Raw genomic sequence first — 18,705 nt, 5'->3', positions numbered from 1 at the left:
GGCTACGCTGAACTATATGACTTTAAATATTAATGGAATACATAACCAAATTAAAAGGAAGAAACTACTAAATTTAAATGAATAAATGTATTACATTAGAAAAAATAACATATAAATTAAGAAATAATATTGAAATATTCGAACAAGTATGGGAGCCTTACATTAAATACAATAGCGAAAACCTACCGGGGACAAACATTACCTAAGTTGATGGAAGGAGAAGGAAAGAAAAGAATGGACTCAGTAGAATTTCTGGTGTATTTTTGTTGAATGACAACATTGTCTGACTGGCTTAATGCAACCTAGATTGTATACCTAAAATGGATGAGGGGGGGGTGGGGGGGTGGCTTGGGAGGAGGGAGGGGGGAGGGAGAAAAAGTCACTGTATATGTGTGAAAAAGAAATAGTGTATATCATGGCTAATGTGATTTATGGTGTGAAAAATAAAAAATTTAAAAAAAAGAAATGGAAGTAACAATAATGTAAGGCAGGGATCAATACCTGGAGGGCAAATGAGGATTTGCATAGTCTGGTATCTCAGAGACTGTTCCAAATCCTCTGAAAGCAGTTCATACACAACAATAAACTTAATTTCTGTAACTCAAATTACTTCAAACTTCCTAATGTTGACATTAAGCTGATTTCCTCTTCTTGGTACATAGGCACGTCATCAACCAGCTCTTTTTGCTGAGAGAGAAACTTCCAAGTACAGGCTATACTGAGAGCTGCACTCTGGGACCAGGCTTTGCCTTCTACAGAAGGGATACAGAGTACAATACTCGTTCAGAAACCTCTTGAGGTGGTGAGATCTGAGAATCGAAACATCTCGATGATATTCCTCCCTCTCCACTGAAAAAAACCTGGTGTAATTCTTACAGCAGCGTATATGGACTGCAGCACCCAGGGATCCTGGGTGAGATTACTGGGCCATGTGTGCCTCCTGCACCTTCCAAATAGCAGCTTAACCTACCTGTTAAATCATCAACCTGGAGATTTAAAGGGGATCCTGCCCCTACGACGACGTGGTGAATAACGCATCATGCCACCACAGGAAATCCCTGTTCCCTGTGTTCTTTCTGTTCCCTTTCTGTTTAAAGTTCCAGATTAACTGGGTCTGCCATTTCCCCTTTCAAGAAGGCAGAGGGCGATTCCTGGATAAGTTTTACTGGGTTCCCTTACGACCTCCGAGGTAGGGCTGGGGACCCAGGTAGATTTTGACTGGGCTTGCTTGGTTTGGCCCTTTCAAATAGCCCTGTACCTGGGTCTTCAACCGAGTAAATTGCCCGGTTAACCCTATTTTACAAGGTAATTTGAAAGGGCCTCATTTCTTCTCAGCTTTATTATTCCACAGCATCAGACAGCCCACAATGGAAACATGCAATAATCTGATCAGAACATCTACCAAGGTGGCAGCACTTTCCTTAATGAGGTTTATACTCTAACTGTGATAATCCTTGTCAACCATCTGCATTTCGATCTTAAAATTAAACTTACCAACTGCAGAAACCTTGGTGCCAAGAGGCTCAATTCCATGTGTCCTTCAGACAAGGCAAGGTAAACTTGGAACCCCAACTTATTTCCACTGAAGCTCAAGTTTCATCTCCAGTTTGTACAAAGTAATTTTCAAAATGCATTACGCAGCATCTCATGCTTTTAGTTTTAAATAATTTCCCATTTATTACTAATCATATGCAATCAACAAAACATTTAACTTAGCACACTAAAAAACATCAAGGGTTTAACCAGAAACTAAGGAAATCCCTGTGCCACAGTGACAGGCAAGATTCTCCTCATTAATTCAAGGAAAACTTTCCTGATACTGAACGTCAGTATTAAATCTCCTCATAACCTTCAGCGGTGAGAAGGACAATCCCAGAGCCTGATTGTGGGGCATGAATCGCCCATCCCGGGTACTTAGTAGTCACTCCAGGCAATGACAGCCTGCCCACAGAGACAGGAATCGTGAAGACTGTGAAACACAAAAATCTGCAGACTTTGTGATTGTGGTAAAAGCACAGCAAAATGCTGGAGGAACTCAGCTGGTCCTTCAGTGTCCAGAGCAGACAAAGATGTATTGATGACATTTCGGTCCTGAAACCTTCGTCAAGGACTAAGCAGAATAAACAGATCTCAGAATAGAGACAGCAATGGCTGGGGGAGGAGTCCGGACCCACAAAAGGTGTTAATTGTATAAGGGGAGAGATGAGAATAAATGTTATATGTGTGCAAGGAAAGAGGGAAAAGGGAGAAAGAACTGGGAGAGGGAGTGGGTTTAAATGAAAGCCAGAGAAGTCCACACTGATGCCATCTGTTTAGAGGGTGCCCAGTTGGAAGATGAGATGTTGTTCCTCCAATTTGCAGGTGGTCTCAGCCTGGCAGTGTACAAGACTATGGACGGATATGTCAGCAAAGGAGTGGGATGGGAAATTGAAATGGGTGGCCACTGGGAGATCCATGCTATTGTGGTGGACAGAGCCAAGATGCTCAACAAAGTCTGAACCCAGTCTCTCCAATGTAGAGGAGACCACAATGGGTGCACTGGATAATAATGCTTCACTTGGAATAATGCTTCACTTGGAAGGACTGTTTGGGGCCCTGAATGGTAGTGAGGGAGGAGGTGTGGGTGCAAAGTAGAACATCTCCTGAGGTCACATGAGTAGGTACCAAGGGGATGATTGGTGAAGAGGGAGGTGAACAAGAGAGTAACAGAAGGAGCGGTTCCTGCAGAAAGCCGAGAGGGGAGGAGAGGGGAATGTGTGTCTAGTGGTGGGATCACGTAGTAGGTGGCAGAAATGACAGAGGAGGATGTGCTGGATGTGGAGGCTTGTGGGGTTGTAGGTGAGGACAACAGGAATCCTGTCTTTGTTGCGTCTGGGAGTGGAGGTGGCCAGGGGAGATGTGCAGGTTACAGACAATATGTGGGTGAGTACAGAGTGATGGTGGTAGAGCGAAAGCCACGTTGTTTGAAGAAGGAGGACATCTCTGATGATCTGGCATGGACGTCCTTGTCCTGGGGGCAGATGCGACAGAGACGGAGGAATTGAGAGAATGGAATCCTTCCAGGGGACAGGGTGGGAAGAGGTGTAGTCAGGGTAGCCGTGGGAGTGGGTGGGTTTATAGAAGATGTCTATCGAGAGTTTGTCTCCCGAGATGGAGACAAGGAAAGAGAGAGTTTTGCGAGAGATGGACCAAGTGAATCTGAGATCGGGGTGGAAGTTGGCAGCAAAGTGGATTAAGTCGATGAGCTCATCATGGGTACATGAGGCAGATCAGCACCAATGTAGTCATCGATGTAGTAGTGGAAGAGTTGAGGGGCCATGCCTGTCTCAGCTTGTAGCATGGATTATTCCAAGTAGCCAACAAAAATGCAGACATAGCTGGGCCCATGCGGGTACCATGGCTACCCCTTTAACCTGGAGAAAGTGGGATGAGTTAAAGAATGGGGAATGGAGGTGTATAGTGATTGGATATCCATGGTAACTATGAGGCAATTGAGTTCAGTGAACTATAAGTTGTTGAAATAATGAAGGGCGTGTTGTGCCCCAGATGTAGGTGAGGAGGGTCTGGACCTGGGGATAGAACAGAGTCATGGTAACTGGAAACCAATTTGGTGGGGCAGGAACCCGCACATTGAGCACGGGCTCCCTACAAGGCTGTGTGCTGAGCCCTTTGCTCTTCACTCTTTACACCACCGACTGCAGACCTGTCCACGCCAGTAACACCGTGGCGAAGTTTGCAGATGACACCACGGTGGTGGGGTTGATCACAGGGGGAGATGAGTCTGCCTACAGGAATGAAATCCTGAATCTGACCGAGTGGTGCCGGGCTCATAACCTGATCCTAAACACCACAAAAACAAAGGAAATCATTCTGGACTTCAGGAAGCACAGGTCTGACCCGCTCCCCCTCTACATAGATGGTGACTGTGTGACGAGGGTCCACAGCTTCACCCTCCTGGGCATCAATATCTCAGACGACCTCTCCTGGACTGTAAACACTTCAGCAGTCATCAAAAAGGCCCAGAGGCGCCTGTACTTCCTGAGAATGCTCAAAAAGAGCAAGGTGGGTCAGAGAGCTGCTGATTACCTTCTACAGTTCCACCGTACAGAGCATCCTGCTGTACTGCAGCACAGTATGGATCTCCCATTGCACTGAAGAAGAGCGGCAAAGACTTCAACGGGTGGTGAGGGCAGCAGAAAAGATAATTGGATGTCCCCTACCCTCCCTGAAGGATCTCAACACCTCTCGTTGCCTCAGTAGAGCACAAGCAATAATAAAGGATCCCACCCACCCTGCCCTGCATCTGTTTGACCTACTACCCTCTGGCAGATGCTACAGGTCAATTAAGACAAGAACAAACAGATTCAGAAACAGCTTTTTCCCCCAGGCTGTCACTACACTGAACACACATATCCACAAACTCCCCCCTCTGTCCTCCACATCTATTATACATACACCCCCCCCTCCATTCACATAAAGGACATATACGGCATTGTAAATTAAATTTTTTATTTAACTTCTGTGGTGCTGCCTGTGGTTGCGTCGCTGCATTGGTAACCTTGTACTGCTGTCATAAATCTCGTTGTATAACTTGTACAATGACAATAAAAAGCTTATTATTATTATTAACATGCAGACACGATGGGTCTGCTGAGACAATTGGGTTTGTGGACCTTGAGTAGGAGGTAGAAACTGGTGGAATGGGGTTGGAAAACAATGAGGTTGGAGGCCATGCCAGAGATGTGACCAGAAGAGATGAATTCAGAAATGGAGCATGATACAGTGCTTTGATGAGTTTCGCTGGGGTCCTGTTGGAGAGGTAAATAAGAGGTGTCTGAGAGTTGTAATCTTGCTTCAGTCTGATAGAGGCTTGTACTCCAGATGACAACAGCTCCACTCTTGTCTACGGGTTTGATGGTGTGGTTCAGTTTGGTGCCCGTTTCCGTGCAGCACAACTTGAATCAATTTCAAATCTCCCTGGAAGCAGCTCCTAGATACTCCACAAAAGCAAAGCTGAGCTCTAATCCTAGCCCCATTGTAGACTTTCAGCCCTTCAATAGCTAATCTTTTGTGCCTGTCATTACCGAGACTCTTATAATTTGTCACAAATACCTCCCAATTTTCCCATCAGCTTCTCATTGGCTGCTCTCTGAAAAATCGATTTACTGCATTCCATTCACTTAATTAGTCATTTCGAACTGCCAAGCTTGATCTAATACCTTTGTAATCATCTCTGGCTGTCCTTGAGTAACTAATATATTTTGAAAAGCTCAATTTGATCAAGAATTATGGGTTCTGAAAGCAAACTGCTCCACAGCCGATATTAGATGAGCCGATTTATCCTTTGCTCCTGTCTTGAATTGACCAGTTAACATCTGACTAAGGGCTTTTTAAGTGTCAAAGCTAACAACAGACAATCCCACGGAAACAATCTTAAAGCACAGACCTTTGGCTCAACTTGTTCATGCTCATCCCATTTGCCTGCATTTGGCCCATATCTCTCTCAACCTTTCCTATCCAAGTGTCCTTTGAACGTTGCAAATGACCCCACTTCAACCACTTCCTCCGGCAGCTTGTTCTACATATCCACCACCCTCTGTGTGAAGGGGCCCCTCATATCTCTTTTAAATCTTTCTCCTTAATCCTATGCCTTTCTAAGTCTTAGATTCCCTTCCCTGGGAAAAATTTACCCTTCATGATTTTATAAACTTCTATAAGGTCCATTCCCCTCCCTCCCCCCTCCCGCCACCCCCCACCTTAGCCTGCTCTAGGTCACAGCCTGCCTAGCCTCTCCTCGGGATTCAAGCCGAGCAACTCTAGAGTCTCTTTTCTGCATCTCTTTTCTGAGTCTCTCCTGCATGATATCTTTTCCATAGTTTGGTGACTAATACCCCAAGTGCAGTTTCACCCATGCCTTGGATGTCACTGCTCCTGTATTCATGAAGGCACGTGTGCCAAGCACCTTCACCACTCTGTCTACCTAGGCTGCTACTTTCATGGAACTATCTGCCTGTGCCCCTCTCGTTGTCTACAAATTTTGTTGCAGACAGATATCAATTGAATGACCTTTCTCCGTTCAAAGTCTTTTGAAGGAAAAACAGGTATTTGAACAAAGGAAAAACAAAACCGTGTCACCTATAGCTAAAGGCAAATTAAAATCTGTTAGCAACAATCTAACTCAGGTCTTTGTCAAGGGGATTAGTTTAAAAAGGCAACAAGTAATTTTGGGACAAATTGGAAACTTGCTTAGCATGAAAGAACAATCAGCTCTTGGAATAGAGAAGACATTTAAGAACCACCTCGATGTGGAAACCAAAGGTGGGGAGACTGGAGTTGGGCTAGTTTCCGATCCTTCGACTGTGATAAATATGAAGAAATGGTGGTTGACAGAGTGGTTTCGGTGGAGGACAACGTGCACCAGGACCACAGCACACCAGGTCAATAACTGTGCAACTGTGGTCGACGAGGTCAGTGGAAATTCATTGGAAGGTTGGGATGCAGTCAGATGGCTGTCACAACAATACTACCATAACACTGAACGGCATTTGGCAATGCATAAACTTCAGAACCAGCTCTTCAGCGCTTGACGTCCTGTTTTGCGGAAACTGCCAAAATGTTTGGCCTGGAAGTCAGCCTGAAGAAAACTGAGGTCCTCCATCAGCCCCCCCACAACTCCATCGGGCACACAAAACTCAAAACGGTCAACCAGTTTACCTATCTCGGCTGCACCATTTCATCGGATGCAAGGATCGACAACGAGATAGACAACAGACTCGCCAAGGCAAATAGCGCCTTTGGAAGACTACACAAAAGAGACTGGAAAAACAACCAACTGAAAAACCTCACAAAGATTAGCGTATACAGAGCCGTTGTCATATCCACACTCCTGTTCGGCTCCGAATCATGGGTCCTCTACCGGCATCACCTACGGCTCCTAGAACGCTTCCACCAGCGTTGTCTCCGCTCCATCCTCAACATTCACTGGAGCGACTTCATCCCTAACATCGAAGTACTCGAGATGGCAGAGGCCGACAGCATCGAATCCACGCTGCTGAAGACCCAACTGCGCTGGTTAGGTCACGTCTCCAGAATGGAGGACCATCGCCTTCCCAAGATCGTGTTATATGGCGAGCTCTCCACTGGCCACTGTGACAGAGGTGCACTAAAGAAGAGGTACAAGGTCTGCCTAAGGAAATCTCTTGGTGCCTGCCACATTGACCACCGCCAGTGGGCTGATCTCGCCTCAAACCGTGCATCTTGGCGCCTCACAGTTCGGCGGGCAGCAACCTCCTTTGAAGAAGACTGCAGAGCCCAGACAAAGGAGGAAAAACCCAACACCCAACCCCAACCCACCAATTTTCCCTTGCAACCGCTGCAACCGTGTCTGCCTGTCCCGCATCGGACTTGTCGGCCACAAACGAGCCTGCAGCTGACATAGACATTACCCCTCCATAAATCTTCGTCCGCGAAACCAAGCCAAAGAAAGAAGAAACTTCCCTTACAGCACCCAACCCGAAACTGTCTTTCTGCGCAGGTTTTCTTCAGTACAGGTGTAAAAGCCACTTTATAAATGTCAGAATCCTTTCCAGGGAAATTAGTGACTGCGGAAAAGTGACCCATATTTGGACACAACCATCTTAGCTGACATAGCTTTGGGTCAGTTGAACAGGTAATGATGTCACTGACAACACAATGAGGTTTCTTCCACTGCCACCAGTAATCGGAGTTCCCTGGAAAACAGTAACTCGCTAAAACAAACAGGAGCACAGAGATGTGATGGGCAGTCACAAACATTAGATGTAACGCTGATAAGGCTGGAGATAGAACATGTTATATGATTCACTGGGGTTCCCTTCATTGCAGCTGACTTTGGAAAAAAGTAGGCAAATGGCTTGGGTATAGGTGGGTTTAAGAGCCGGCACAGGCACAATCCTGGAATAATTATTAAAGAAATGCTCACTGGAAAAGTGCAAGAAAGATTGAAGCTAAAAGTAAGGCTCGAAGATATTACCCCACTTTTTTTTAAATTCAGAGCTGTAAATTATATCTGAAATACAGCTTCTGATCAACAAGATTACAATCAAATGATAGCACATTTCAATATGTTATCTTAAATACCTGAAGGAATTGCCAAGTGGTACATCCTCGAAATTATTCGGGAACCCCAGTTTGGAGTATCTAACTCTGAGCAGGAAGAATAAATTGGGGAGTATGTGCAATTTAACCACTAGAACATGTAGAGAAGACGTACATTTCTTTTTGGGAATGATTTGATTAACCCATTAAAAAAAAAGAGAGGAATGGAGAAAATAAATCCAACCCTCGTGCAGGATAGACAAGGTTTGCGAGCTTGGAATTAGACCCAGAGAACTAGTACAATTAGAAACTGCCCCTTCAACAAGAGGGCAGCAGAAATTTGTATCTCTCTCCTGAGGTTTGGTACAACATAACTATATCTGGATTGGTTATAAGGGATACAAAAGGTTGAAAATCAGCCATCCTCTTGCTAAACTGCAGAAAGGGCTGATCTTGGGAGTGGGGAAACTCTCCCACACAGATCACACGATTGACCCCAAAGTCTCAAACATTGGCTTTGTAGTGGTTCAACTTCGAAAACACCACCACCAAAGTCATTGTCTGCATCCTCTGACACAGTGAACCAAGACCCCCCCCCTCCACCCGAATGAAATATGAAAGTCTGTGTGATTGGAAGATATTAAGATTTCATGTGCCAGAGTGCAGGGTTCCATTCTTATCAATCAGTCTTCAGCAGTGTTTAAAAATATCTGCAAGAGATGCATTAGAAGATGAAATGCTGCATCCACTCTCACTGGGAACAGATGTTACCCTCAAATCAACGCAGAGATATTAATATGACAGAAGGGTTACACTGGTCAGAATACCCAAACTTCCTTGCATTTTTTTAACATCATCGGCTAAGAAAGATTTTTCATTGGAGACATTAATACAACCAAGACAAGAAGCCTGAGGGAGCCCATTGGTTTCATTTCAAAATGGTGCAAGAGTCAAAGCTTGCTCACTCACCAGGAAGATCCTGTAGGCGTCGATGCGTCTAATTGATCCCCAGCATGGGTCTGTGTCGTTGGGCTTCACTTTGCTGACTGAATTGCATGACTGGTTACCACTGAGGACAAAGGCAATGAGTCAATGTTTGCCCCACGATTAGCACATAGTCAAAAGCATTCTATTTTCCATTCAAAATAAAGAAAAATGGTTCAAGTGTAACAAGCAACACGACATCCCTGTCTGCTTGAAGTTCATACATACCAGTGTCACATTGAAATCTTGCCCTCAGTATTATAGCAATCTTGTTCGTTTCTGTGACTAATTGAGCAGTTGAAAATCTATTGTAGAGACAATTTCACTTCATCAACAGAAGCGATGATGGGGACCGACACACTATATCTCTCGGCCTAATTGAAGTAGGTTTACACAGGACAGCACAACATTGTGGGCTGAAAGGCCTGTACTGCGCTATAATGTTCTATGTTCTAACTCCATCAGTCCTTGTGTGAAGAACATGGTCAACATGGCCTTTGGCTCCTGGATGTGGGAAATCCATAAAGAGCCGGGAGTTTCTGACTATTTTTTGATAAAAACAAAGGACATAAAGCTGGAAAAGTCATCCAGCATGTTCCTTAAGGCTCTCAGAGCAAAACCCGATAGCCAAATCTGGCAAAGCTCCCCAAAACCAAAGAGCATGCTGGGTGACTTCAGAAACTCATCAGGGAAGAGGTTGTCAGAAATGGTAGGCAAGGAAGGAAAAAAACAATAAGAATGTAGGCATCTTGTGTCAGACCCAAAGCGAATCTGTCCAGATAAACTGCCTTACCTATGGCTGCATCTGAACCAGTGGGAAATGTAGGACAGCTGCACTGTGGTAATTACAGAAATGTGGCTCCAGCACCACACCAGATTCGGCTATCCATCTAGAAGGCCTCATCACACACAGGGGCGGCAGACAGAAATGCTGCTGCTTCTGGTAGGGCCCTCTGAGGTGGGTTTGTATATCCACATCAACAAGGAGGGATGTATGAATGCCTCCATAGTAAAAATCCCCTGCTCACCAGAGATAGAGTTCTTAATGGTGAAGTGCAGGGCCTTCTTCTTAGCCAGGGAATTCACAGCCACTCTAAACACAGCAGTTTATGTTCCTCCTTCTGCAAATATTGGGGAAGCACAGAGCGCTTTACGGGACCATCTGTGTAGCTCACGCAACTCACCCTGATGAGCCATATGATTGTTGACAGTGACTTCAATCTCATTGATCTAAAAATCAGTCCTGCTGAAGTTCCACCAACATATCAACTTTGCAACCAGTGGAGATAATATCTTAGACTGGTCTCCATCAACATCACTGGAGATAATATCTTAGACTGGTCTCTACCAGTATCACTGGAGATAATATCTTAGACTGGTCTCCACCAGCATCACTGGAGATAATATCTTAGACTGGTCTCTACCAGCATCACTGGAGATTATAATTAGGCTGGTCTCCACCAGCATCACTGGAGATAATATCTTAGACTGGTCTCTACCAGCATCACTGGAGATAATATCTTAGACTGGTCTCCACCAGCATCACTGGAGCATACAAGTCTGCTGCCCCCTCCCCACCTTGGATACTCAGACCATTCTGAAAATCCTGCATAAAGACCAGAGCTAAACCTGTTCACAAGGTGATCAAGACCTAGCCAGAGAAAGCCATACCAGAGCTGCAGGATTGCTTTGAAAACACGGACTGGAGTAAATTCTGGGAGGTGACCACCTGCGATCATCACATCAACTTAAAAAGAATTCACTGATTCGATACATAGGTAACTGCACAAGGATGCTCCACAGCCCGAGACTAAGTAACTTCCACCCAGTGGCACTGATGTCTGCAATCATGAAGTGGTTTGAGCACATTGACCACCGCCAGTGGGCTGATATCGCCTCAAACCGTGCATCTTGGCACCTCACAGTTCGGCGGGCAGCAACCTCCTTTGAAGAAGACCGCAGAGCCCACCTCACTGACAAAAGACAAAGGAGGAAAAACCCAACACCCAACCAACCAATTTTCCCCTGCAACCACTGCAACCATGTCTGCCTGTCCCGCATCAGACTTGTCAGCCACAAACGAGCCTGCAGCTGACGTGGACATTTACCCCTCCATAAATCTTCGTCCGCGAAGCCAAGCCAAAGAATGAACACATTGAATCACACCTTCAAGCAACATTGGAACCATTCCAGTTTGCCTACCATCCAAACTAGTCTGTAGACTAGTTTTGACCCACCTGGAAAATGATGCCTCATACACCTGGCTATCATTCATTGACTTCAGCTCAGCGTTCATCATGATCATACCTTAATGGCTTAATGGGTGGTGGATAAACTGTCCCTGCTGGAACTCAACAGCCCTCTCTGCACTGGATTCTGGACTTGACTGAAGCACCAGTTAGCCTGGGGCTGTAGCAAAGTCCCCATCACACGGAGCACTGGCACACATCAGGGCTGTGTGCTCAGCCCACTATTGTCCACGTTGCAGACTCACGATTGCATTTTCAGATTCAGTTCTTACAGAGTCATCAAGTTTGCACATGAAACAACAGTTGTTGGCCTCCATGGTAACAATGATGAGTCAGCTCATAGAGGAGGTTGGGAGGCTTGTAAAATGGTTCAAGAACAGAGTCTCAACATGGACAAGATAAAGGAGATTATTGTGGAGTTCAGGAGGATGAAAGCCACCACTCTCCATTACATATCAATGGTTCCGTCGTGGAGAATGTGAAGCAACAAAATTCATGGCATAGAAAAGGATGACCTATATAAACCCACGACGAAGTCTTGAAGGCACAGCAGCACCGACACTTCCTCAGAGGTTCAGGAGGGCAAGGTTACCGGCCCCCATTGTGATATTTTATAGGAGCACAACTGACACATCCCGTATAGCTGCAACATTGTGTGGTTTGGTAGCTGCAAAGCATCAGACCAGGTCAATGTAAAAACATAATGCTGGAGAAACTCAGCAGGTCGAACAGTGGCATTTATACAGCAAAGATAAAGTCAAGGTTTTGGGCTTGACCCCTTCATAAAGGCCATGTCAATAGAGGATCGACAAAATGTCCGAGAGGATCACTGGGGGCTCCCTTTCTTTATTGATAACATCCATCAGGAGCATTGCTTGAACAGGGCTCCAAGAATTATCGAGGATCTTTCCATCCATCACACAGTATATTTGACCTACTGGCATCAAGGAAGTGGTAGTAGGTTAGGCAGGAGCATCAAAATCAGGATGAAAATAGCTTCTCCTGCTGGCTGCATGATTGATGAACACCATCCTGTAACCGAGCAAATTATAGTTTTATGTGTATATATGATTTTATGTGTTATTGGCTATGTATTGCGTGGCCTGGAGAAACATTGTTCCTCTGGTTGTACAAGTACATACAGATGATAATAAACTTGAACTTGATCATTCTTGGTAAAGAAAGTGCGTCCCAATGATAAATGGTCTCACACACACTGTGACCCTTCCACATTCTCATTTTTACTGTTAGCTCTTCAGAGAAGAAAACCTTCCACCACAGAGCAGCCAAGGGCAAATAACTATTGAACAGTGAAATGCCAAAACTACCATCTGGAAGGTTTCATGGTTACGTATTTTGGTTATTAGGCAAATTCACAAACAAAATAACTCTGAAACAATGACTTGGACTTGGGCTGTGAGTTGTGCCCAATGCAACTGACTGGATTGGGTAGGATCTGCAGCTGAACTTACATAATCCAATGCCTTTTAATTGGTGTATTCGTTTATATTTTTAAGATATACAGGGGTACAAGCTCCTCTTGGGGTGCTTTACAAATACAGTAGAAACAATCCAAACCTGTGGACCAAAAACGAGCAGTTCCTTGCAACAGAAACTGACTGATCTCTTCCTTTCAACTGAAACTTCATGTAAGTTATAAATCATAACTTTACCATTTGATTTGGTCAAGGGTCAGGCCAATGGAGTGAAAAGGCAAACATCATTCAATAGGAACAAGTTTCCAGGTAGTAATTCCCACAAGCAAGATATTCTTTTTCAGTTGTATTTAATTTTTTTTTGTTGCTTTAATGCTATTGGAGGAACATCTAGTCAGTGTGCAGATTAGGGATTGGAAGTTGAGGACACAACCAATTTCAAAACTGGATTCCATGCCCAGTACGAAAGGACGGTGTTTTATAAAATACATCGATTGCCGCAAGTACATCACATCCCTTGTTATGAACTTGGTCTCTTTCAGCCAGAGCTTCTGTTCATCATTCTAATTTACAAGCTTTCTGACAAAATTCAAGATAGCCTTTTCAGGTTCATGCACGCAAAGCTCCATGAACGGGAGAGTTTTTGAGAGGTGTGGAGCAAATGTGGGCGTGGGACTGAAGCAGCAGAGCACATTGTTCAGCATGGACAAGCTGGGCCTGTGGGTCTTTGACTCTAAAGACAATGACCAATAGGGCTTAGAATTTTCAATTTGATCATTACATCAGGATACCCTCTCTTTTGCTGCCTCCCCCATTCCCTGTGGCCAGACACACTGCACCCAGCTCTACCCCTGCACTAAATTTGCATGAAGTTCACTGACAAGTAAAAGTTGAGATGGAGCAGGCAGAAGACCCCAACCTGTCTCTCTACCGCCCAACAAATCCTCCACTCAAACAATCAGAATCATTCTCTCCATTAACAAGACAAAGTGCTCCTCTCTCTCAAATCTCCACTGCAGGCAGAAATTTTGTTGTGTTTAATGCATTGCACATTAGACGGTGTCCTACCCTTTCTCTTGCAGAAAGACCTGTTGGCCCACTGTTTCTACTCCTACTGACCTACACTTGCCCATCTCGCAATAAAAGAAGCCCAAATCCTCAGTCCAATTCATACTCTTGCATAATTCCACCCCATCACTGCCCAACCTTAAATCCTTTATCTCTTCATTCCCTCCAATCTCATAATCATTGTACTAGGGTAACTCGCTGCTTCCATTTGCTTTGGCTTGATCAAAGTTCAGATGTGAACACGCCCTGTGCTTTTTATGCTTTCCTTTAACATCCTCTTAATCCAGTATCGGACCCGAGAGAGGAGGCACTGCCAAAGCACAGTGTAGTAAGAAGCCAGCTCAGATTGCAGGCTGATCAGGATATTATTTGGCTCTATAAATGCAAAGGTTAATGATGCATATCTACATTATATAAAAAAAATTATTCTTTCTCCATGGAACTATATATCACAGTGAATACAGATAATTCCCCTCTGCAGTAGAAATTAGTCCATTACCAGCTTGAAAAAAGAATTATTCTGCTTTTATTTCACAATCAATTTGCCTTTTAAAATAACTACATAATTCTTTCACCAATCTTATGATGAATGGTGAAGGGGTCAGTAAACATTCCAATTGACATTGCAGCTAAGTGAAGGGCAAGAGCATCAACGAACACTCACCAGACGACTTCTGTGAGGGAATATGGAACAGCAGCTGCGTAGATAGCCAGATCCCCATAGAGGTAGATTATGATGCAGATGTAGAACATGTTGACTCCCACTGTGTGAAAAGAAACAAAACAAATTAAAAATCCTGCAAACCATATGCGTGTGTAAACCTTTGTGCAAAAACAGATGCTCTTCTCTGTTATCAACTTTATTTCCAGTCACTGGCATTGACATTTCAGAGGGTGACTGCCAAGACTAACCAGAGTCTCAATATGTCCTTTTGCCTTTCTGCTCATTTAAAAGATTAGCTGCCATGAGAACTGTCAGAAGTGAAGCAGCCACTTTTTACGTTTTTAAAATCAGTAAATTAGTAAACTACTACCATAATTTCAGAATGTGATATACCAATTATACTGTGCATCACAGAGAGAACAGCTCTTGTGTCTGAGATCACCAGCAAGGGAACATTGCTGTGATAATTTAACGGAAGCCATGTGTCCCAGGCTTGACCACCAACCTGTGCAGAAATAACTGATCTTGCCCAATAGAATGGGTCTACACAACAGGTCTTCAGAGCCCTGGGGTATTTAGAAAAATACAAACCTGTGTTCCTGCTTTTTGAAATACTCCTAGAAAACAAACACTCTCGTCGTTTTCCTAGGATAGTCATAGATTCATGCAGGCCCTCTGGCCCAATGACCACTCTCTATAGAGTATATAATACTCTCTATAGAGGTGCTGTGGAAATATGTTGACTGGTTGCATCACAGCCTGGTTTGGAAACTCGAGTGGCCAGGAATGGAGAAGGCTATGTAGAATGTACTAGATCTAGCCAAGTCCATCACAGGCATCAACCTTCTGTCCATTGAAAGCATCCATGTGAGATGCTGCCTGAAGAAGGATCCTATCATCCTAGTCTTAACCTCTTCTCGCTGCTGCCTTCGGGTATAGAGCCCAAAGTTCAGCACCTCCAGGTCCAATAATAATGGCGACACTGCCGGAGCTGCTGTAATGGCAGTGCTGCCGTCAGTGCAGACCTGGGAGAGCGGAAACAAAACAGTCCCCCATGGGGTCCTACCGCCCAATCCTACTGCTGATGGCTCCGTACAGGCATTAAACAGCCTGTTAAGGGAGCCATCAGAGTTTTCTTTGGTCTGGGCCCAAAATGATGGCACCTGTGTTCAGCAGTGGCCTTGTGTTGCAGGTTGAAGACTGGCACAAGACACCGAGCAATGGGGAGAAAACCTCCCGTTGAGAAGGAGAAGCAGAGAAGACAATCCTAAGGACAGCGACGATGGATTATTGAAGGGCTGAAGGACACACACAGGCGGCAAGCTGTTGATGACTTGTGGGTGAGGAACCCAAAAGGCTGCGGGCAACTTGAGGTCAAAGGACTTACACCAGGCTGTGGGATTCTGGAGACTGGCTCATGAAAACCAGGTCACGGAACCGGAATTCAAGAGGATGCAAAGGGCAAGGAGGGCTCCTGAAGGCTTCATTGTGTCAGAGGTTTGGTTCTGGGCTTGGGCTGCCAATGGTCTGAACTGAAGTGAAGTCTTGTGCAGCAGCGGAGGCTGCGGGAGCGCTGGAGGCAAATGCACGGACACTCTGGAGGTCTCTCTTTTTCTCTGAGCAATGCTAATGGCAAATCTTTGTGCTCACTTCTAGTTTCCTCTGGCAACTCGTTCCAGATACAGACCACTATCTGAGTGAAAAAGCCAACCCCCCACCACCCCCCCCCCCACCCCGGTCCCTATTATATTTCTCCCCTCTTAGACCCCTCATCCCCAGGTTGAGCTTAGTTCTATTCTCTGGATCTCCATAGGCTCAACTAGAAGAGGTTTCGTATTCAAGGCACATAATCAGGATGGGGTAAAGACAGCCTCCGTTCAGTTACAAGTAAGATTAACGTTCAAATGTAAATACCAGGAGATGTTTCTAGGTCTTAGACACATGAACAAGGACATAGAAGTTAGGGTTTTCTAATTGTAGCAACTGGGATCAGGGACCAAAGTAGTGGAATGTCACACCTTCGTCCAGCTATCAGATCTCTTCATATCTCATCGCCTAATAATGAAATATAAAAATATAAGAACACAAGAGCAGGACGAAGTGCAATGAGAAACAACAGTCACGCAGCCTTTAACTTCCCATGGATATTGAGTGACCTGCTGAGTTTCTCCAGAACATCCATGTACTGCTCTAGACCCCAGAATCTGCAAATTTTCTTGTTTATGTCCAGAACTGAAAGTGACTGGAGCGAAGGAAGGTGTTCATTTACTGCAGCCATTCTTATCGGGGGTCCCTATTGCCCCACTGGTGGGCACTGCACATTTAAGTAAAAGCCTTGCTTTCTTTTCACCTCACATAACATAGATTTTTTTTTAATTTTTGTGCAGTCGCTAGGAAAGAAATACGGAAGAAACCAAACCCTGACTGCTTCACAATGGTCAACCATGAACAGAGTCTTAGAGGGGCCAAAGTTGGAAAAAAGGTCAAGCATGGCTGTTCTACTGGACACACTGCCACTCCTTAAGGGAAAGAAAACAGCACTGTTGGCACCTGAAGCAGAGGGTTCAATTGAAAACCAATGACCCACAGAACATGGAGAGCAGGAGGCTTAGCACGAGGCTGCCAATTGCCAATCAACACCTGCTGGAAGCAACACTGAACATCTCCTCAACCACAACTCCACCCTCGATACAAGTGCCTCAGATGCTGATCAGCCCAGTCCTGTTGCCATCCCACACCAGTTGGTGAAACGGCCACAGATCAACTTGGAAAAAAAAACCAATCTTGAGGTCAGTGAGAGACCCAAATGAAGTCTCAAAACTTAAATGGCAAAGAGTTTCAGTCACAAAGCCACAACCTTCATTGTCACACCAGGAGGAGAATATGCCAGAGAACCTCAGAGATTCCTAAACCATTCCCGTATTCAAGGGAAGGGGACAAACCTGACTGTGGTATCCAGAGGTTTCCTGCCACAGGGAAAGTCATCACTAGTCGTTGCATCAATGGCCTCCACCTCTATTATTGCAGCTTCATCCATGTGGCATGGATAATGGATCACCACACAACAGCTCCAGGAAAGATGCAGGGAGCAGCTACAAACTGTGGCTGCATTCAACCTCCCCAAAGCATTTGGTTCCATTGATCAGGTGCCTCAGGAGAATTTTCACCCATCAAATGTACCTGCTTTAAGATGGCAGGCAAGCAGGATGCTAACCAACATCCACAACAAAGACTTGTTGATGTTTCCTTGATCTGTCTCACCATAATGCTCCAAAAAGATAAACTTCTCCCAGTAATGGTGTCAATTTTTAGATCAAGTGGGGAACAGCTCAACCTGGAGAAGGCCAAGCCCACCCAAACCTCAGCAAATGAGCTGCATAATGCAGATGATGTTTGTATTTGTACACTAAGGGTGAGCTCCAAGCTATCATCCATGAAGCAAGGGAATGAATGGAGCTTGATACAAGATAAATTCCCTTCGCCAATCTTGTTCTGCTACACCCCATCATCCTCATGGCATGATTTTGGAAAGTGGGGACTTCACACATCTGAGTCACCTCTTTATGAAGGTGGATATCAGCATGAAGCTCACCATCTTCTTCTGTGTTGCAGCACAGCCTTTGGTTCAATGACAAAATGTTTGAAGATCCTGATCTGGAACAAAACTCAATCACCCGGCAAAACCCATCCATCACATGTTCTTGACATTCAGACCATCTAGAGCAGGCTCCTCCAGACGTCTGGAAGATACCACCATCATGATCCTTCACTTGCACTGGAAAGATAAGCAAACGAGGTCAGCACCCCCCCCCCCCCACCCCCAGTTCAACAACCCCACCAGTGAGGTCCTTATCACACTTAGGTAATTGCAAAACAAGACATGGGAAGAGATTCCCAGGTGAACAGAGGAGGGAGATTGTGCAGAGGTGCAATATCCTTGTCTCCCGGCAGCCCCGGCCTGTAACAGCTCTCCAAGGAGTGGGAACATTCAGGCTCATGGGACATCGACTGGCTTCGAGAATATTCGCTACAAGGAGAGGGTGCACAAATTCGGGTTGTTTTCTCTGGCGTGGAGGCTGACACCAAGACAGGGCTATCGGTGTCTTTCCCCAAGGGTAGAAAGGTCAAGAAGAATGTGAGGTGCTATAATTAATCTTCAGTCTAATGCAAAACTATATTTTATCTAGATATGATTTAATAAGTTAATTTTGGGTGGTTACAGGGTCAC

The 18,705-nt window shown here is 45.0% G+C and overlaps 1 protein-coding gene across 4 annotated transcripts in view; it reads right to left on the bottom strand.

The window, feature by feature from the left end:
• Positions 1-18,705, bottom strand: part of tmem104 (transmembrane protein 104) — a 98,264-nt gene that overhangs the window by 21,669 nt on the left and 57,890 nt on the right. For all 4 annotated transcript variants that reach the window (XM_069929349.1, XM_069929350.1, XM_069929348.1 and 1 more), the window contains exons 7-8: positions 14,478-14,577; positions 9,046-9,145 (exon numbers count right to left, since the gene is read on the bottom strand). In XM_069929349.1, the coding sequence (XP_069785450.1) occupies positions 9,046-9,145; positions 14,478-14,577 (200 nt within the window). The remainder of the gene's footprint in view (positions 1-9,045; positions 9,146-14,477; positions 14,578-18,705) is intronic.

Source organism: Narcine bancroftii, chromosome 3, assembly GCF_036971445.1.
Source record: "Narcine bancroftii isolate sNarBan1 chromosome 3, sNarBan1.hap1, whole genome shotgun sequence".
NCBI classification, from domain to species: domain Eukaryota; kingdom Metazoa; phylum Chordata; class Chondrichthyes; order Torpediniformes; family Narcinidae; genus Narcine; species Narcine bancroftii.
Note: the sequence above shows the minus strand (reverse complement) of the source record. Positions and strands in the feature narration are given on the sequence as shown.